A 22,346-nucleotide genomic window follows, 5' to 3' on the forward strand; every position below is an offset into this window, starting at 1 on the left:
TTGTGTGAAAGTTGATGGCGTTTCTGCTATACAACTGTTAAATTTTATCACTTACAGAATTAAAAGTCTATATTTCCGGCGTGCACTAAGGAATTCAATAAGAAAAGGTTTGTCTGCCAATATTATACCATCAATATGAAGTATATTTTGAGTAAATTTGTACAATGATTATATCAAAATATTGGTTTTAAAAAATTTTAATGTACCTAATTTAGAATTATAGTTATCTTGACCCAAGGAATATTTTTATTGGAAGTAAAGCAGAAGACATATTTGTTGAAAACGATAAATTCACAATTGCCGAACCGAGAATTGATATCAAAGTTTTGTGTCAGATTTTTCATAAATAACAACATTGTTAACTAATATCTCGAGCCTAGTTAAATGTGATCAAAGTTCCATTGTTGCACAGTTAAAACTTTTAAAACTTTTCAATGATTAATCTGGGAACTGTGGCTAAATTCAACAAAATGTGAATTTTGAAATATAAATTTTTCTCTGAAACAAATTATATGGAAAAAAGGGTACATTTCAAAACCCGCCTGGATTCAGGGCCATAGATGGGCAAATTGAAGCCTGAGTTTGTATTGGTAAATGGAATAGTAAAGAATTTAATTTGCGTATCATTAAAAAAATTTTAAACACCTAGCTATTAGAAACAATTGTTTTTAACTATTAGGACTTATACATATTAGGCAATTCACAAAATCTGCTATTCGTTAAATCAAAATTTGTGGAAGGAGATCGTGGAAATAACCTGAAAATTAAGACTTTACAACGAGTTCGACACATTCGTGAAATACCGGATTTTTCGTAAGCCAATTAAAGAATACAAAAATTTGGTCCATTTCATTGATAGTTGGTCCTTTTTTATGCTGATATTGTGTCCAAAATGAAAGCATGGTGTGGCCGCCGTGGTGTTAAAGTGCTATAGCGGAATTTGGCTGAAAACACGAAAGAACAAGCAATGGGCTGATGGGATAACACCACCCTGTACTGAATCTGCCCTGTTACATTATCCTAGGTGCCGCCACTTAGAAATATTTAACATCATTGACATTTACTTAAAAAATTTGTTTTTTTGTGTTTCAATCGAAGGTGACCTTCGTCGTTTTTGAATAGAAAATTAAGTATGGTTGCGACATAATACGGACCAATAAAATATCTTATCGGGACTATTTTGAGAACGGATTCTTGCTTTAATATTTTCGGTATAGTTTCAGAAGTATTTTGGAACTGTTTCCAAATCTATTTTGGAATTACTATCAACTTTTTGAGCATTTTGGATGAGTTCTGATTTTTGTGTTCGAGATCATTTCGAAACTTACTTAAATTGGCGCTTAACCGTCTAAACGGTTATGGCCGTCCAACAAGGCGCGCCAGTCGCTCCTTCGCTCCGCCAACCGGCGCCAATTAGTCACACCAAGGGAGTTTAAATCGTTTTCCACCTGGTCCTTCCAACGGAGTGGGGGCCGCCCTCTACCTCTGCTTCCATAGGCTGGTTCCGATAGAAACACTTTCTTGGCCGGAGCATCATCATTCATTCGCATAACATGGCCTAGCCAGCGCAGCAGCTGCGTTTTAATTCGCTGGACTATGTTGATGTCTGCGTATAGCTCGTACAGCTCATCATTAAATCTTCTTCGGTACTCGCCATCGCCAACGCGTAGAGGTCCATAAATCTTTCGAAGAACTTTTCTCTCGAACACTCCCAAAGCCGCTTCATCTGCTGTTGTCATGGTCCATGCTTCTGCCTCATATAGCAGGACGGGTACGATAAGTGACTTGTAGAGTATGATTTTCGTTCGCCGAGACAGGACTTTACTTTGCAATTGCCTACCTAGTCCAAAGTAGCATATTCGAAACTATTTTGAAATAATTTAACTATTATTTCGGAACTCTTTTCGAGATCATTGCGAAAATAATTCGGACTATTTCGGGATCCTTTTAGCATTTTTTTTGGAATAACTGAGAAATATATTACGATTTAGGCCGTACCTAACAAGTTGTGGCAAGTATCCCTGCTTTGCCATTTAAATATAACTGTGACATAATTACACAGCTCCGAAAAAATTGAGAAATAAGGAAATTGAGAATAAAGGACACACATACATTTCAGCTTGATATGTACACGTTTGCTTATTTATAATGCAGTTAGTAATTCGCAAGGCACGATGTTTCTCATTACTTCAGTAGTACAAACATGCATAACTACCTAAGAATGTTTATCGCGTATTCCAATATTCCAAGAGCCGAGCAAATTATAAATGGAATTTTATGACATTTGCCATCACATATCTGTCACATCCAGTGGAGTACATAAGGGGGGTTATGAGGCAACCGTTAGATCCTTCAACCTTAAAATCTTTTTGTAGGCTTCAAAGCTGCCTCCATCAGCTGTAAAAAAAGTGTTATGTATGCTGCTATGTTTGAACGCGAGTTCCTTTCAAAGCTTTTACGGCTTTGGTTAATGACGTTAGCTACAGCATAATTTGCAGATATGAGCATAGTGTAACGAATTAAAGCCCAAATAATTCAATGACTATGTCATGTTACGTATAGAGCCTCTGACTTAGAAACTGTTTGGAAGCGGAGGAAGGTGGTGTACAGGTGGATGAGATTTGATCACCCTTGCTTCTCCAAGTTTACGTTAGTTATTGCGATGTAGGGATAACTGTAATATCTCTTTAAGCTTCTATAAATGATGACAATAGTGGTTAGACGTTAGTGCCCAAGTCTGAATTATAATATGTACTTGCCGTTATGCTACATTTGCTATCACAAAAGTGAGCTCACTCAACTAAAAAGCTGTCGTTATTATCTGAACTCCTCCATCAGCAGTTTTTGGATCTGCCTTTGCAGTACATAACTGTATAAGCTTTAGAATAGATGTCCAACTACAAATAACAGTCATGTATGGATTACTCTATACATGTAGTAAATTTAATTTAAGGCGGTAAACGCAAAAGATATGCTTTAATTCCTTATAAGCATTGAACGTGAAAGCATTCGAGCATTAAAGTTTATCCATCGCTTAACAACCAAATTTACTAATAACGTAAAATATGAACAAATAAAACAGAAGGACTCCAGCAAAAAAGCAGCAACCGTTACATAAATTGCGCCCCCCAAAAAAAGTTTACTGCAAATCGAAAAAGTCTTTTGTTCAAGTATTTTTGTTTGTTTCCAACGGCGGACTGTCATTTTTCTTAGCAAAAATCTTTGTGTAAATACAATAACAACTCAAGTGCATACATAAATTACAAATTAACATAGTTAATGTAATTAGAAACAGCAGCAACAGCAAACAGCAGCTCAGCTCACGCCTACGACGTATAGCACCAAAGAGCATCTTCATCAATACTAATCCACCAATAGACACACACACATACTCGGAAAGCCTCATGCCATGCTGTCATTTGCAGGATTCACTGCCATCCGCCATTATGCGCTAATAATGTGCTTAATAATATTGTTTGTTTTCTTGTTTCTTTTGTTATTATTGTTAGGTTCGTTATACGTCTTGACCGCCTGTAATAGTAACACCAACATCACTACAATTACGTTAAATAATAGCGATTTTGAAACGCAAACTAACAATAAATTAAGTGAAAATCCCAACAGTCAGCAACAACAAGAAACGCTTAAGCCTCAAATATTGCGCGCTGACCACCGACGTGTTGATGGTAGCATTGGTGACACTGTCGATGCTTCTCTTGTAGTAGAACACAACAATTTGCCTAAGTCACGCATCGTCGGCGGAAGCAATGCCAAAGTAACAACAAACTCCATAACAGTAGACCGCAAGTCCATTGCAGACACTGAACCAATTAGGTATAGCAAATCGGAAAATCAAGTTAACAGTGGAGTTAACAGCCATTTTATACCGGGGAATTCAATAAAAGGGAGAAATAAAAGGGTTATCATTTTCAGTGGTGGTGGAGTTGTCAAGGTCAGTGTACAAGATGCCTGGATTGAATTTCATTTCAAAGTCAAACCACCTCCTTTTTGTTAAACTAAAATAAGCAAACTGCTCTTTAGTGTACTTGTATGGACCATATTAAGATAGTTGGACTTTACATGTCCGATCCGAAAGCTGGGGTTTGAGCACCGGTTGTTAGCGCAGTAGTTCACAAGACATAACCGTTGCTCTCCAGTGCTTATGGGCTGCAGGGATAAGGAAAACTTTAAACTCCAGCTTTCGAATCGGAAATTTAACGGCTAATATATCCCATCCGTCAAGCAATTTTTGTAAAATTTAAATTTGGAGCTTATTTTAGGTAATTAAATGGGAATCAGAGAAAAATTCCGAGGTGATATGGTGATATTGAAATTAAACTCAGGCACCCCGCTAATTATAATCAAAATGTTTACTTTATTTTCCTTCCATCTAAACCCCCAAAATTCATCCGATTTTACCGATTGATCGACCTCTACCTTTTTTTTTTTTGATGTTATAGCAGCGCACTAACCAAAAGTGCGCCAACGAACTTAGTCTAATCTTGTTTCTCTACTTTTGTCACGACCCCCACCTAGAAGAGTCAGAAATTTACCTACCATAATATAAAGCATTTCAATTGCGTCTAAAATATGTTTCCATTCTAGTTCGTCGTGGGCGTTTCTTTTCCGATCGATCTTGGTGATAAACAACGTTCCTTAAGCCATTTTTACAATCTGCAAGGTCAATTCCCCCCGCCTATGAGGCCCACTTACTGGTGGAACTATTTCAACTCAAGCTCATTTGCAGCGCGTCGTCAGCAGCGTAAACAAAATAATTATACAAGAGAAAAACTGCATCATCGTCTAAAGCACGATGTAAGTCGCGAACTCATTTATACAGCTATCGAGCAGATTTATGAACGGTACCATCCATATCTCATATATATGTATGTATCTATAATGGTATTGCAACATAGCAACGTATTATATTTTAGGAATGGTCTATCCGGAGAGTCTTGTCTCTTACAAGCTATTTGTGAAGTTTCACAGCTACCTTTTCATGTACCACGAATTTGGGAAAACCACTTAGGACATCTATGGCATGCTATCCTCAACGCTGTGTTAATGTAAGTAAACAAATAGAATTTCCGCTGTAGTTTTGTACATATTTCCATTAAAATTCAATCTACAGCCCCACTCTACAAAATGTTGATATAAAATATTTGCATGCCGGTCAGGCGGGGCGCTTTGGTGCTGATTGTCGACAGGCATTTAGGGAATGCCCACAGAGAGTAAATATGTGGCTAAGGAATGTGGCGCGTACTATTTAGGAAGGTAGCATTTTATTTATTTATTTTGTTACTTTTATTAATTATTATAAACAATTAAAATCACTAACCTTCGGCACCGGTTCCGCTAAACGAATCGATAATCGTCGAAGTAGCGAATATCTTTCAAGTGGTTTCAAGTTACACACTCGCCCCAACAAATCGTTTCCCCACCAACCAAATAGTTCACGCAAGTTGAAAGAGAATCTTGGCCCCTGGGGGGATAATCGTTATTATTATTAGCCGGTTCTTACACTTATATACATCTACGTTTGCGGGTAAAAAAAACGCTTATCCTCACTTAGATAATGTTTAGGATACGCATCTAGCGGCAGGGGTTAAATAACTAGCTACAGAACATGTTGTTCCGCAAAACGGAGACACACTCCTTTGTTGGTCATATGTCATATGTATAACCTCTAGCTGAATCGGTTGCGGTGAATAGTGGACACACACCATTTGTAGAGGCGATACATAGAATCAGTGTAGAGGTGAAACATAGACACTTATTTCAGTAACATCTGAGTATAATGAGTATTGAAATTTAGGAGTACTAATTTTCTGCGCAGCAATTTCAGAAGTGTAGATAAAGTTTAACGCTTAGCAGTCCATATAAGGTTTAAACGTATATGTACATAGATGTAAAAAAAAACACAGCTATTATTATCATATCCGCATAAAGCTCTTATAGCCCATCATTGAAGCTCTTTACATACACACCTTTGGCATTGCGGACAGGACCATACATCTACCTTCTTTCATACAACATCTCTTCTACGCGATGTTAAACACGCTAATTCTTCATGTTTTGCGACAGCATGCGCTCGTTGGACCATATTTTGCACAGGAGTTGATGCATGCTCTTTACAAACTCTTCCCCTCCGTATTTGAACAAATTGGCGGATAGTTATGGCTCGGCCTCTTGATATTTTTCAGCTGAGATTTGGGTATCGGTTTCGTCTTCTATATTTAAGCACCGTAGCCAATGTTGCCAACAAGGGGTTCTACGAAGAAATACTGTGGATAGCGTTTACTAGATTGGCTATGGTCCACTTGCAGAACGATCAGTTATTTTTATAGCTCGGAGCTAACCTGACATGGGGGGCTCAACTCATAAATTTTTGACAAATTTGTAAACCTTTCATGAAAATTAAGAGGTGCATTAAGTTTGTCACGAATCTCAAAATTGTAAGTCTCTAAAATGGAAGAGATAAACTCAAACAATTTAGTTCCAAAATGACGAGGATCACGATCTGAGTTTATTTAGCCATGTCCTTCTGCCCGTCTGTCTGTTTGAATGCAAACTACATAGCTCCACAAATTTATGTCTGTATACATAAATATATCGTGATGAAATTTGTTGAGCGGGTATATTTCGGTTCCCGATTAGACACTTGTCGGGACCGACCGGGTCGGACCATTATACGTATAATCGACTTGCCAGAAAAGAGGTTTTCTTGTAATATATTCCTCAATTTATCAGATAAAAGCTTCAAATGTCAACAGATGCTTTCATGTATGGGCATATATTGTTGTTTGAAAATATTGTAGAGATCGGTCGTATATAGTATATAAATATATTGTGCAAGTGGGCTTAAGGATCTTTTTCTTTAGAAAATTGCAATTTTTAATGATATCCAAAATGTAGTTATAGCAGTTTTAAGACTAGAATTTTGCGTAATCTTTATTTGTTCTCTAACTTTCAATGGAAATAGAAATTTTGTACATCGTGCCCACGGCGCTCACTACTGCACTGTGACTCATGTACACTTTGTTATTTTTAATTCGCACAAAGTGCACTCGAAAAAGTTTTAACGAAAACTTCAAAATATTTTTTAAATTCTCTTACAAAAAAATTACAAACAACTTCTTTTTTCTTTCGGTCTTAAAAATTCTAATTAAAAATAAAAAAAAATCTTTAATATCTAAATAATTTATGCTACAAGTCAAAATTAACTATAAATGAAATGTCTATTTCGGCCAATGTTGGACGGTCCTTAAGTTGCGTTATGCAACGGCTACTGCCAAAGTCATCGCTTGCTGCAACTACAGTGCAATCAGTAAAACGCCTTTTATCATATCGATCGGATTGTGCCAATGCCAAAGATGGTTCAGAACCGAAAGAAAAGAAAGAGGAAAAGAAATCTATGTGGTCGAATCCGGAATGTTGTTTAGATCCGTGTCCTGATGTATTGCCACGTCTCGATGATCTATACTATAAGCCGTCTGATAAGTTGAAGCGTAAATACACCCAAACTTGGGTTGAATGTCCGAAAGTGAAATACGCACGGAAAAAGGTATGTTGCCTTCAGAACATCATTAAGCCTCCGTTCAAAAAGCGAATGCGCAGAAGGACGAAGGGAAAAGATGGGGAATGTATACCTGGGAAAACAGATTTAATGCCGTGCAAACAAGCTCAGCCTCGAAGCAAATGTCCAAGATTTATACTACCTGGCTGTAATCCAGCTCGGAATCCTCCCAAGTGTAAACGTCAACGTTACAAGGTCGATTGCCGTAAAGTGTGTACACCTTATCCGAGTTTCTCTGAATGCGTAAAAAAGAAGGCGCGCCGATTACGACCCATCGAGTGTCGTTGCTTAGATATCCCATCTCTGTGTGAAGTTTTACAAGAAATGCGTCGCCAAGCAAGTGTGAAGAAAGTAGCTGGCCAAGAAAAGTAAAATGAAAGTATTTTAAAAATTTAAAAACGTTAAAATCTTGTAACTACGTTACAACTGTGGCTTGGAAAATTTTTATTAATGAATTGGTATACGGACAAGAAAAAATTTAAATTTGCTATTAAAATATTTGTTAAATAAAAAAATATCCAAAAACACTGTAAGCTCTATTGAAATTTATTTTCCAAAATTGGACTAAAATTACATAAACTTTTTTCAAATCTTAAAGAATGTTTTTTCGAATCGAGAGTTATATGGGCATTTTTATACCATGAGTGTGATACCTTTAGCTTAGACGTCAAAATAACAAATAGATTGTATTACCCCGTGACACAATAAACGAGATGACTATCTGGGACGAACGTATTACAAAAACTCGCGATTGACAGTATACGGTACCAAGACCCAATATTTATAAACATATGTACACCAAGCGTTGAGGAAGGCTTATTGAGCACAAAAAGTGGCTGGTGTAAAAATATTATATGTATAGCGGCAGAGGGTTTACAGCAACAATGCATTAACAAATCAGAGCGCATAGATTTACCCGATGGAAAGAAAAAAACGTTGGCTTATTAGAACTTTATTTTAAACAGCTCTGGCTAACCCTACAAACATGAAATACTTCCAGTGGTGTAGCTTACCCACGCACGTATCTTCTGTCCAACCCTGTTGTTGTAGCGATAAGGACACTCCCCGAGGGCCTTGGGGAGTGATCGATGTTGATGGTTCTTTGCCGGATGTCGTTCCGGTAACAAGCACCATTAAGTTTAGTACGACCATCTCGGAAACGAACCTTCTGGTCATACCTTCCCACCCCCTAGATCCATAAGGAACTTTGGGTCGCCATAGCCTCGGCTGTTAAAGAAACAGGATTCGCCACTGGTAGTTGAGGTTGATAATTGGGTTGGAGAAGCTATGAATTGCTAATAGAAAATGCTCGCAATGTGCATGGTGGAATTATAAAAGGTGGCGGATGTAAGCAGTTTCTCGCTCTAACGCCGCTATCTTGAACGCCCTTAGAAATAAGAATGTTGTCGCTTCACAAAACTCCTTTTTTATTCAATAGAAAACGTGTATGTAAAACATTACAAATCGTTTTTTCTAAAAAAATATACAACGGCATCACTTTTTTCTCAAATTCCCTTTTCTGTTGACTTTTCTATTATCCACCTTCTATCATTACATTATGGCAATGTGTTTTGAATTCGAAATCAAAACAAGACAGCCTATAAAATGTTTGTGATTGTAGCAGCATAAGTGTGACAAGAAAAAATTTAAATTTATGTACATTCGATTATTGAATACAAAAACAAAAACGTTTAACCCATAATGTAATGATAGAAGGTGGCGGAAGATTTGACAGCTGTCATATCGAACGCCCTTAGCTCCAGTGACCTCCAGGTTGTATTTTGGAAGTACAAGAGAATGGGGGCATAAAAGAGGCCCTCTTTTGAAATAGTACTTAAATTAATACTTTTTAGATAATGATAGAATATAGATGTAACTTGATTTTAGTGCAACTTTTTGATAAAAACTATGAAATTAAGTTTGCTTTATTCATTTCTGAAACGTATGCAGCTTATCGATGTTACTGGTAATACTCTAGGACAGAGGTCGACTGCTAATACACTGCCAAAAATGTCGGAAAAGATATCAAAAGACGTGCTTTGATATCAATAACCTCAAAGTAAAGACCTTACTAATGTCAAAAGATGTTTGCAAAAAAAAAAACTTATTAAATTTTATGCTGAAAGGGGTCCTGCGACAAAAGACTACGGATCGTACTCCTGCTCTTGGAGCGGTTGAGGGCCATTGTTCGTATTTAAATACCGAGCCAAAAACGTGCCTTTTGAACACGCTCCTGACAGTTTTGAACGAGTATTAGCAGCCTACCACTGTTCTGTAGTATAACTTACTTAATTGACGCTTAACCGTTTAAACGGTTATGGCCGTCCAACAAGGTGCGCCAGCCGCTTCTTGGCTCAGCCAACTGGCGCCAATTGGTCACACCAAGGGAGTTTAAATCATTTTCCAGCTGATCCTTCCAGCGGAGTGGTGGTAAAATTTAACAACATACAATAGTAGGTGTATATATTACTTTGGATATAAGTTGAAGTTCTGAATTTGAGTCTTTATCGCGTAAACCTGAGAAGTTTCCGCTGTGATAAGATTCCTTGTTGGCCACCCACCATTACAATTCGACGCTCATATCAACTGTAGGCAGGGGTTGGGAGCCAATGGCATAATGTAATGATAGAAGGTGGATAATAGAAAAGTCAACAGAAAACGGAATTTGAGAAAAAAGTGATGCCGTTGTATATTTTTTTAGAAAAAACGATTTGTAATGTTTTACATACACGTTTTCCATTGAATAAAAAAGGAGTTTTGTGAAGCGACAACATTCTTATTTCTAAGGGCGTTCAAGATGGCGGCGTTAGAGCGAGAAACTGCTTACATCCGCCACCTTCTATAATTCCACCATGGTTTAAACAGCAATATATCGGCACTCTGATGTTGGGGAATGTACCTAGCCTTTTGTAGCAATGTAGGAGTATTACATATATGGCAGCGCTACACAACCCCTTGAACCAAATTGGTATTTTAATTGCCTCTTACGACAGGCATACTTGCCGCGGGTATATTCTAAGCCTCAATAACCCTATGCCTTTCCTATTTCCTCTCCCCTCTACATTTTCTGTTTTACCTAAATCAGCTCATTCAATTTCCTTATCGCTCTCAATCTTCAGTAAATATCTTTCCGCTCTTGCTCTTATCCAAGTCTAACTATCACTCTCACTTTTTATCTTATCCTTATTCTTCATTTACCTGTCAACCTGTCAACCTTTGTTTTCTACTTTGTCCCAAGCCATTTCGATTACCTGACATATTGTTGTACAAGGCGTTGTATAGAAAATAATCAAGAAGAAGCAATCAGCTGTCGGTATAACAACACCTGCCCTCAAATTCGAAAATTCGCTAACGCTAAATATATCTACAACAGTATCAAATGCGCAGAAAAGTATGCAACATTTAGTACCGAGTTAGGAATAACCGCCTAAGTCCCATGTAAGAGTATTAGTGTTAGGTTGTTATTCTTTGTACTCATATCAGGGTTCCATGATTTTTATTTGAATGAATCACGAATCCAAAAATAAAATTATTTTTTATTTTGTAAAACTTGACTATTATTTCTCCTTATTTCAGTGGAGATGCGAATAAGTTGAATTAACACACGTTCTCAGTTTGCAATCAGTATATTTAATGACAACCGGAAATTGACCATCTTCTTCTTCTTTTACATAGTTGCATTAATTCTCAATATCATATATTTCATAATCTGGTACAATACAATAATACAATTCACTAGCCGTTTTGTTGCCGTTTAGAGTTACCATCTTACAACTCGGCCAACCTGACGCTGTATCGACCTCGATACAGTATAACTTAATTTCTAGCATATATTATTCTGGTTCCTCCACATCTCTATCAGGTATTTGAGGCCAGCCTTTAATTCTGCAAGACTTCACTACTCCGTCGTAAGGCAACTGCGTGAGCTGACAGTTATCAATATCGCGTATAACATACCTATCTTGACCGAGTACCTTATGTATTACATATGGACCTTTATAAAATCGAATACATTTTTTATTACTTGCATATGTATTATCAACGTTTCTTATGACAACATAACTCCCTACTTCGTACGTCTTGGTCTCTGCCTTATTCTGAGAGATTCGGTTGGTATCGTAATCTTGCTTGGCCACTATTCTATTTGACGCATCCTTTCTCATCAGCTTTAAATTTCTATCACCGTCCGGGCAAAGTTTATTATGGAAATACTCTGTGAATTCATCCACTATTACGCCTCTTTGTTCAACCCCAAACAATAACCGACTTGGTGTCTCTTTGCACGTACTATGGACAGAATTGTTTATTGCGTACTCAACCTCCAGTAGCCTTTTAACCCAGTCGTCATGGCTTATTTCATTAGTCAGTTTTCCCGACATAGTTTTCAACACTCGATTCACTCTCTCCACTTGTCCATTGGCTTGGGGGGACACTACGGCAACCTTTACATGGCAGAAAATTCCAAAGAGGTAAAACAGGTTCCCCTATCACTTACTATACGCCTCGGTCGGCTATAGTAATTGAAATATTTTTCAACAGCTTCAGTTACTTCCCGTGTACTTGTAGAGTTTGTTGGATTTAGTTTAACATATTTAGTAAAAGCATCAACTACCACCAGAATGTGCTTGCGTTTAGATTTCAGTGGCGGCAGTGGTCCAAAGTGGTCAATGTGAATATTGTCAAATGGTAAAGACGTTTTGGGAATGGAGTATAAGGTTTTCTCTTTGGAATAAGGAGGGCTAGCGTTCAATGATACATTTTAAACAATTCCTAATGAATTTCTCCACTTTCATTCGCATACGCGGAACCCAATAATAAAGACTTAATTTGTTAGCAGTTTTATCTATAGAGAGATTACCCATTTTCTCATGTATTAATTGTATGACATTGTTTTCCATTTCATGTGGTACGTAAGGCGCATCTTTACCGTCCGTCTTAGTTCTGTATACTAAAGCATTAATCAATTTATAATCTCTAAGCTCCTCAATTTCGAGTTGCTTTCGCACCGACTGAATATCTTGATCCCTTTCCTGGGCTACTTGAATATGAAATTCTCCTTCGTCCGAATTTATGATTGACGCTATCTGTCTCCTGCCCAAAGCATCTACATGTCCCATAGAGCGCCTTTCCTGTGCTGTATTTTATAATTATAATTTTCGAATTCCAAGGCCCATCTTGCTATCTAGGATTCAATTGTTTTCTATCAAGGCTCAAAGCTGAAAAATTGCAATCAGTGACTAACGTAAACTGTACACTTTCCAATAAATGTCTAACTCTCCGTAGTGCGTATACTATGGACAGCGTTTCTAATTCAAAACTGTGGCTCGAAGCGGTTTTAGAAAAATACGAGATCGGATGAAATTTGCCATCTTCCTGATGTTGCAGCAAAACTGCACCGAACCAATACTACTAGCGTCACAGTGCAACTCAGTTTCCTTATACGGATTATAAATGGCTAAAACAGGACTCTTGACTAGACTAGACTTTAGTTCAACAAAAGCTTCATGACATCTGTCATCCAAATCGAAATATATGTTCTTTTTTAATAAATTCTGTAAAGGTTTAGGAGGCGGAAAGTTTTGTATGCTTTTTATGTGGGAACCCTAATCCAGGGTGTTATGTGGACCGTGCCTATTGGACGATTTGCAGCCAGGGGATAAATTCGGCTGTATTCGAACGGAGCCTTCCCGATACCGGGCCACCTCGGGAAGTATTTATGGCCTTACCACAGTAAGGGCGCTGCTGTAGCGGACGGTTCTTTCCCCGTATATAATACTGTACCGCTGAGCCCGCCTTGTCGGGCAGGTGGTCGTACGACCAAGATGAACGACTCATTACCTGATTGTAATAAGGAAGATGTAAATAGGAGGACTGAGTCGCAATCCAAGGACGACAAATACGAATTAAGCGATGCGTCGGACTCGGAGAGCGAGAGTAGGGCTGATTCAATGAACTCCGTGTTGGAGAAAATGGAGTAGAAGAGTGGAGAAGGGTACGGAGCAGAGGAAGTAAAAGAGCTCTCTCGCAGTACCGTGCAGCACTAAGAATTGTACAACGCTTGGGAGCAGTGGTCGATCCAACAGAAGTGGAGATCGAGCGCTAGGAATGGGCCCATGAGGCGGTAGAAGTAGGTCGAAGGCAGTTCAAAAGATTTGCTGGGAGAAACCCTCGGTTCTGCAACCGGTACGAGGAGGAAGAAGCGTCAAATGGCAGAATGATGAGGCAACGTTCGGCGGAAGGCGACAAGCCTGCTTTCAAGATGCAGAAAGGACCCAGTCCTAGAGCCGCGAGGCAGGGCAGTCGCATAGACAAGACAAGTAGGCCCAAAGCTGTAAGACAGATGGACCCCAATAGCGAGGTAGCAAGTACCTCGAAAGCTGCGAGTCAGAGGGAAGTCCCAACTACGGAAGTAGGAGATAAGCCAAAGGAAGATAACGCTAATACTCCGGCTATCTCGGAGATGCTAAACGGAGTTAACGCTAAGACTCCGGCATTCTCGGAGGTGCCAAAGGAAGATAACACTAAGACTCCGGCTTTTCCCGAGAAGATGAGTGATGTGGCAAAGCAGTCCCTGACTGTGGCGCTGGTTGATCGTAGCAGTCTTTTCGGACCAATGGCTACTGAAAGATGGAGATCTGTGGAAAGGGAGCTTATTAGCGTAATGCTTAAGATGATGCGGGAACAACCAAGTAAGCCCCTTCCAACCTTTGATTCGGGGGGATGGTATAATGGTGTGAAGATGATAGCGTGCGACAACATCGCGAGTTTGCGGTGGCTGGGGGAAGTGGTTCCAAACCTCCAAAGGCAAGGCACGAACACGCGGTTTGACGTGGTAGATAAAGCGCAAATCCCCACGGTACCAAAAGTTAAGGTATGGATACCATGCGCGATGAAGTTGGAGGATACACTGCGACTTCTACAGAATCAGAATCCGAACATACCGACACAGGATTGGAAGGTACTTCTTGTATCTCGGCCTACCGAGGATGGTCAGTTCTACATCTTCCAAATAAACAAGCAGGCGGAGGATATTTTGTACACGCAGCTTGGCAAAATGTCCTTTGGCACTAGCAAAATTTACATGCGACTCAGGAAAAGAAGTCCCGAGGACAAAAACCCTAACACGTTAGAGGTGGGCGAAGTCGAAAAGGACCTCAAAACCCTAAGGGAAAAAAGACAGGTGGAGTTCTCCGACGTCACCACGAAGGTGTTAGACGAGGACCAACCACCAAATGGTGCTGTGACTCGCACAGAGGAACACCCGGCACAACAGTCACGAGAGGCTGAAGGGGGCCTCGAATACTCTAAACCAAAAAGGCAAGGGGAGGACGACGACGTCACGACGAAGGTGCTGGAGGGGGACAAACAGCCCAATGGTGCTGCGAGTCCTACAGATAAACCTCCAACAAAGTAAAGTGGCGTCGAGCGAACTCCTCCTAACCCTTGAGAAGGGTTCGTTTGACGAGGCGCTGACTCGCGCCACGACTCCTGGGGCTCTCATTGGGAGGAAAGGTTTCTGGACTTAGCGCGCGCGGGTTTGGCGTATACTACGCGCAAAGGGAAGGACGGGTGCGAGCTCTAGTAATGGTAAGGAAACAGCTGCATTCATATATGCTGCTTAATTACACCACTGAGGACCTCGTAGCGGTGGCCGTTGAGCAAGAGAATAAGCAGGCATTTATGCTGGCGTCCTTCTACATGGCCCATGCTGCGGAGCTTCCTCCGATGGAGTGCAAAAGGCAACCTTAGACTAACAAAGTTGCTTCTATCATTAAAAAGAGAGGACTGTATACTCATGACGGGTATTCTGTCTGGACACTGCCTTCTGGCGTCACATGCCTTTAAATTAAGGCTTGGTCAGTGATAGCAGATGTAGGAAGTGCGGGTTGGAGGAGGAAACGATCGAGCACGTTATGTGCTCGTGCCATGCACTTGCCAGGCTATGACTCCAGCTATTAGGAGTGATACAGCTGTCAGATCTAGAAGCAGCAAGTGGCTTAAGTCCCAGGAAGCTTCTAGTATTTGCCAAGAGAACGGAGTTATTTTATAACATAGGTCCTGGTTTTTGATAGGGTTTTTCAGTTTGGTCGTTAAAACAAACTTCTGGTAACACTACGGACTCAATCAGTCTATGTGAGGTCCTCATGGACCGGCCAGTTTAACCTAACCTAACCTATGTGGGAACTACTCTGTGAAATTCCTTTGTGGTTAACTTTTTAACTTAAATAGTCGATTTACCTATACCCGAATTCACATTTACTTAATTTAAGTTCTAGAGTGCGAAATTTAATCCGGTCCATTACCAATTTCAGCAATTTCGCATGGTCCTCAAAACTTTCAGTACCAATAACTATACCATCCATTTAGATAATAATTTTCTTCTCATCTATCATATCTCGAAAAACTTTGTTGATAAATCGTTGAAACATGGTGGGAGCATTTTTCAGCCCAAACGGCATTTTCAAATAATCGAACTGCCCATGAGGGGTTACAACTGACATAAATGGTATTGACTCCGAAGCCATCTGAACTTGATGAAATCTGCTTTATAAATCTAGTACTGAAAAGAATTGTTTATTTTGCAGGTATTCGATACAATCATCAATTAATCTGGTTTGTTTGTTGAGTGCCCTGTAGTCCACGCACATTCGAGTTTTCCCGTTCTTTTTCTTAACCAACACAATGGCGGAATCATAAGGCGAGTCGCTAGGAGCTGCATCACGCTGGAACCCGCTTTGAAAAAATCCAAATTTTTTTTGTGATTTCTATAACTACAAACGATGCAATTGATTGTAGTGAAATTCATTTTTTTGTAGTTCTTATAGTTACTCCGAAAATATAATACATTGTGCGGAAACCAAGCAATTTAAGCAAATTTGGTTTTTTTCTTTTTGAAATACGTTTTAAATCGTTTGTAGTTTTTCATACGAAAAATAAATTTTTTTTTGGTCCACAGGTTTCGGAGATATCGGTAACGCATCTCAAAAAAACCAAGAACGCAGCAATTTGGAAGCACTAAAAGTACTTTTCCTATAACTACAAACGATGAAATTGATTGTAGTGAAATTCATTTTTTTGTAGTTTTTATAGTTACTCCGAAAATATAATACATTGTGCGGAAACCAAGCAATTTAAGGAAATTTGGGTTTTTTCTTTTTGAAATACGTTTTAAATCGTTTGTAGTTTTTCATACGAAAAAAAATTTTTTTTTGGTCGACAGGTTTCGGAGATATCGCTAACGCATCTCAAAAAAACCAAGAACGCAGCAATTTGGAAGCACTAAAAGTACTTTTCCTATAACTACAAACGATGAAATTGATTGTAGTAAAATTCATTTTTTTGTAGTTCTTATAGTTACTCCGAAAATATAATACATTGTGCGGAAACCAAGCAATTTAAGTAAATTTGGTTTTTTTCTTTTTGAAATACGTTTTAAATCGTTTGTAGTTTTTCATACGAAAAATAAATTTTTTTTGGTCCACAGGTTTCGGAGATATCGCTAACGCATCTCAAAAAAACCAAGAACGCAGCAATTTGGAAGCACTAAAAGTACTTTTCCTATAACTACAAACGATGAAATTGATTGTAGTGAAATTCATTTTTTTGTAGTTCTTATAGTTACTCCGAAAATATAATACATTGTGCGGAAACCAAGCAATTTAAGCAAATTTGGTTTTTTTCTTTTTGAAATACGTTTTAAATCGTTTGTAGTTTTTCATACGAAAAATAAATTTTTTTTTGGTCCACAGGTTTCGGAGATATCGCTAACCTATCTCAAAAAAACCAAGAACGCAGCAATTTGGAAGCACTAAAAGTACTTTTCCTATAACTACAAACGATTAAATTGATTGTAGTGAAATTCATTTTTTTGTAGTTTTTAAAGTTACTCCGAAAATATAATACATTGTGCGGAAACCAAGCAATTTAAGGAAATTTGGGTTTTTTCTTTTTGAAATACGTTTTAAATCGTTTGTAGTTTTTCATACGAAAAAAAATTTTTTTTTTTGTCGACAGGTTTCGGAGATATCGCTAACGCATCTCAAAAAAACCAAGAACGCAGCAATTTGGAAGCACTAAAAGTACTTTTCCTATAACTACAAACGATGAAATTGATTGTAGTGAAATTAATTTTTTTGTCTTTCTTATAGTTACTCCGAAAATATAATACATTGTGCGGAAACCAAGCAATTTAAGTAAATTTGTTTTTTTTTGTTTTTGAAATACGTTTTAAATCGTTTGTAGTTTTTCATAGGAAACAAAATTTTTTTTTTGGTCCATAGGTTTCGGAGATATCGCTAACGCATCTCAAAAAAACCAAGAACGCAGCAATTTGGAAGCACTAAAAGTACTTTTCCTATAACTACAAACGATGAAATTGATTGTAGTGAAATTCATTTTTTTGTAGTTCTTATAGTTACTCCGAAAATATAATACATTGTGCGGAAACCAAGCAATTTAAGTAAATTTGGTTTTTTTGTTTTTGAAATACGTTTTAAATCGTTTGTAGTTTTTCATACGAAAAAAAATTTTTTTTTGGTCCATACGTTTCGGAGATATCGCTAACGCATCTCAAAAAAACCAAGAACGCAGCAATTTGGAAGCACTAAAAGTACTTTTCCTATAACTACAAACGATTAAATTGATTGTAGTGAAATTCATTTTTTTGTAGTTTTTAAAGTTACTCCGAAAATATAATACATTGTGCGGAAACCAAGCAATTTAAGGAAATTTGGGTTTTTTCTTTTTGAAATACGTTTTAAATCGTTTGTAGTTTTTCATACGAAAAAAAATTTTTTTTTTTGTCGACAGGTTTCGGAGATATCGCTAACGCATCTCAAAAAAACCAAGAACGCAGCAATTTGGAAGCACTAAAAGTACTTTTCCTATAACTACAAACGATGAAATTGATTGTAGTGAAATTAATTTTTTTGTCTTTCTTATAGTTACTCCGAAAATATAATACATTGTGCGGAAACCAAGCAATTTAAGTAAATTTGTTTTTTTTTGATTTTGAAATACGTTTTAAATCGTTTGTAGTTTTTCATAGGAAACAAAATTTTTTTTTTGGTCCATAGGTTTCGGAGATATCGCTAACGCATCTCAAAAAAACCAAGAACGCAGCAATTTGGAAGCACTAAAAGTACTTTTCCTATAACTACAAACGATGAAATTGATTGTAGTGAAATTCATTTTTTTGTAGTTCTTATAGTTACTCCGAAAATATAATACATTGTGCGGAAACCAAGCAATTTAAGCAAATTTGGGTTTTTTCTTTCTGAAATACGTTTTAAATCGTTTGTAGTTTTTCATAGGTAAAAAAAATTTTTTTTTGGTCCATACGTTTCGGAGATATCGCTAACGCATCTCAAAAAAACCAAGAACGCAGCAATTTGGAAGCACTAAAAGTACTTTTCCTATAACTACAAACGATGAAATTGATTGTAGTGAAATTCATTTTTTTGTAGTTCGTATAGTTACTCCGAAAATATAATACATTGTACGGAAACCTAGCAATTTAAGTAAATTTGGTTTTTTTGTTTTTGAAATACGTTTTAAATCGTTTGTAGTTTTTCACACGAAAAAAGATTTTTTTTTGGTCCACAGGTTTCGGAGATATCGCTAACGCATCTCAAAAAAACCAAGAACGCAGCAATTTGGAAGTACTAAAAGTACTTTTCCTATAACTACAAACGATGAAATTGATTGTAGTGAAATTCATTTTTTTGTAGTTTTTATAGTTACTCCGAAAATATAATACAATGTGCGGAAACCAAGCAATTTAAGTAAATTTGGTTTTTTTGTTTTTGAAATACGTTTCAAATCGTTTGTAGTTTTTCATACGAAAAAAAATTTTTTTTTTGGTCCACAGGTTTCGGAGATATCGCTAACACATCTCAAAAAAACCAAGAACGCAGCAATTTAGAAGCACTAAAAGTACTTTTCCTATAACTACAAACGATGAAATTGATTGTAGTGAAATTAATTTTTTTGTAGTTCTTATAGTTACTCCGAAAATATAATACATTGTGCGGAAACCAAGCAATTTAAGCAAATTTGGGTTTTTTCTTTCTGAAATACGTTTTAAATCGTTTGTAGTTTTTCATAGGAAAAAAATTTTTTTTTTGGTCCACAGGTTTCGGAGATATCGCTAACGCATCTCAAAAAAACCAAGAACGCAGCAATTTGGAAGCACTAAAAGTACTTTTCCTATAACTACAAACGATGAAATTGATTTTAGTGAAATTCATTTTTTTGTAGTTCTTATAGTTACTCCGAAAATATAATACATTGTGCGGAAACCAAGCAATTTAAGCAAATTTGTGTTTTTTCTTTCTGAAATACGTTTTAAATCGTTTGTAGTTTTTCATAGGAAAAAAATTCTTTTTTTGGTCCACAGGTTTCGGAGATATCGCTAACGCATCTCAAAAAAACCAAGAACGCAGCAATTTGGACAACTTAAGAAGAAGCATTATGAATGAAAAAGAGGAAGCTAGTTTTCAGGATTTTGTGATTTACATTTAAACATACATATGTATGTATGTACACATGCTTGTGCGTAAGAATAATTATTGTTGGAAGTGGTTGGTTGAATAGAAGTTTTTTTTTTTTTTTGAACATGTGAATGTACAAACATACATATGTTAGCTTATGCTTGGATATATTGGTATCAATGAGGTGGGTGTGAAGTGGAGTGAAGTGGGGTGTTGGTTGATCTTTAGTTTAAGAATATACATATGTATGTGTTTGCATATATATCTAAGTTTGTTTATACGCTACGATCGTCATAGCAGATACATTACCATGTTCATACATTTCTTAGCTTACATATGAGCATACATACATATGTATGTACGTACATTTGCTTGAGCGTAAGAATAATTTTTGTTAGAAGGGGTATGCTGAAATGAAGTTTGTTTCATTTTTGAACATATGAATTGTAAGCAACAATATTTACTTGCACATTCAAAAACTTTAATATGCTTGTAATTTAAATCGAGAGAATTATTCAAAGAACCCATTTGCTGTGCAAAAATCATTGTTTGGAATACCCAACCGGGTGTATTCGAATTTCCCAATTTTGCAATGTATTATATTTTCGTAGTAACTATAAGAACTACAAAAAAATGATTTTCACTACAATCAATTTCATCGTTTGTAGTTATAGGAAAAGTACTTTTAGTGCTTCCAAATTGCTGCGTTCTTGGTTTTTTTGAGATGCGTTAGCGATATCTCCGAAACCTGTGGACCAAAAAAAAAATTTTTTTCCTATGAAAAACTACAAACGATTTAAAACGTATTTCAGAAAGAAAAAACCCAAATTTGCTTAAATTGCTTGGTTTCCGCACAATGTATTATATTTTCGGAGTAACTATAAGAACTACAAAAAAATGAATTTCACTACAATCAATTTCATCGTTTGTAGTTATAGGAAAAGTACTTTTAGTGCTTCCAAATTGCTGCGTTCTTGGTTTTTTTGAGATGCGTTAGCGATATCTCCGAAACCTGTGGACCAAAAAAAAAATTTTTTTTCGTATGAAAAACTACAAACGATTTAAAACGTATTTCAAAAACAAAAAAAACCAAATTTACTTAAATTGCTTGGTTTCCGCACAATGTATTATATTTTCGGAGTAACTATAAAAACTACAAAAAAATGAATTTCACTACAATCAATTTCATCGTTTGTAGTTATAGGAAAAGTACTTTTAGTGCTTCCAAATTGCTGCGTTCTTGGTTTTTTTGAGATGCGTTAGCGATATCTCCGAAACCTGTGGACCAAAAAAAAAATTTGTTTTCGTATGAAAAACTACAAACGATTTAAAATGTATTTCAAAAACAAAAAACCAAATTTACTTAAATTGCTTGGTTTCCGCACAATGTATTATATTTTCGGAGTAACTATAAGAACTACAAAAAAATGAATTTCACTACAACCAATTCCATCGTTTGTAGTTATAGGAAAAGTACTTTTAGTGCTTCCAAATTGCTGCGTTCTTGGTTTTTTTGAGATGCGTTAGCGATATCTCCGAAACGTATGGACCAAAAAAAAAATTTTTTTACCTATGAAAAACTACAAACGATTTAAAACGTATTTCAGAAAGAAAAAACCCAAATTTGCTTAAATTGCTTGGTTTCCGCACAATGTATTATATTTTCGGAGTAACTATAAGAACTACAAAAAAATGAATTTCACTACAATCAATTTCATCGTTTGTAGTTATAGGAAAAGTACTTTTAGTGCTTCCAAATTGCTGCGTTCTTGGTTTTTTTGAGATGCGTTAGCGATATCTCCGAAACCCGTGGACCAAAAAAAAATGTATTTTTCGTATGAAAAACTACAAACGATTTAAAACGTATTTCAAAAACAAAAAAACCAAATTTGCTTAAATTGCTTGGTTTCCGCACAATGTATTATATTTTCGGAGTAACTATAAGAACTACAAAAAAATGAACTTCACTACAATCAATTGCATCGTTTGTAGTTATAGAAATCACAAAAAAAATTTGGATTTTTTCAAAGCGGGTTCCAGCGTGATGCAGCTGTCGCTAGGTTGTATTACTTTGTCCCTAATAAGTTCATCTAAAATGTCTCGTACTTCGTTACGTTCACGATAAGGCAGTCGACGTGGATTACAATGGAAAGGAACATCGGTTTTTAATCGTATTTTCATTTTATATTTTAATGGCTCACTTTTCATTTTCGGGTTAAAATAAGTATTGTTCATAATTTGCTTTTACTTAGTACTTTACTCCTTCGTAATCATTTCGT

The 22,346-nt window shown here is 36.8% G+C and overlaps 2 protein-coding genes across 5 annotated transcripts; both read left to right on the forward strand.

Moving 5' to 3' along the window:
• The first annotated feature begins 3,005 nt into the window (after positions 1-3,005).
• Positions 3,006-16,282, forward strand: LOC137238829 (uncharacterized). Of its 4 annotated transcripts, none has more exons than XM_067763855.1 (5): positions 3,006-3,952; positions 4,606-4,862; positions 4,935-5,066; positions 5,132-5,274; positions 16,162-16,282. In XM_067763855.1, exons 1-4 carry the CDS (start codon positions 3,410-3,412, stop codon positions 5,268-5,270), a joined length of 1,071 nt encoding a protein of 356 aa, XP_067619956.1. In that variant the 5' UTR covers positions 3,006-3,409; the 3' UTR covers positions 5,271-5,274; positions 16,162-16,282. The 4 variants fall into 4 exon arrangements, with proteins under 4 accessions (XP_067619956.1, XP_067619957.1, XP_067619958.1 ...); XM_067763856.1 differs by lacking the exon at positions 16,162-16,282 and having other exon boundaries at positions 3,006-3,226; positions 3,290-3,952; positions 5,132-5,391; XM_067763857.1 differs by lacking the exon at positions 16,162-16,282 and having other exon boundaries at positions 3,006-3,226; positions 3,296-3,952; positions 5,132-5,391.
• On the forward strand, positions 6,743-8,109 carry LOC137238828 (uncharacterized). Its single transcript, XM_067763853.1, has one exon. The coding sequence runs from the start codon at positions 7,235-7,237 to the stop codon at positions 7,946-7,948; it is 714 nt and encodes a 237-aa protein (XP_067619954.1). The 5' UTR covers positions 6,743-7,234; the 3' UTR covers positions 7,949-8,109.
• Positions 16,283-22,346: the final 6,064 nt, after the last annotated feature.

Source organism: Eurosta solidaginis, chromosome 1, assembly GCF_040869045.1.
Source record: "Eurosta solidaginis isolate ZX-2024a chromosome 1, ASM4086904v1, whole genome shotgun sequence".
NCBI lineage: Eukaryota > Metazoa > Arthropoda > Insecta > Diptera > Tephritidae > Eurosta > Eurosta solidaginis.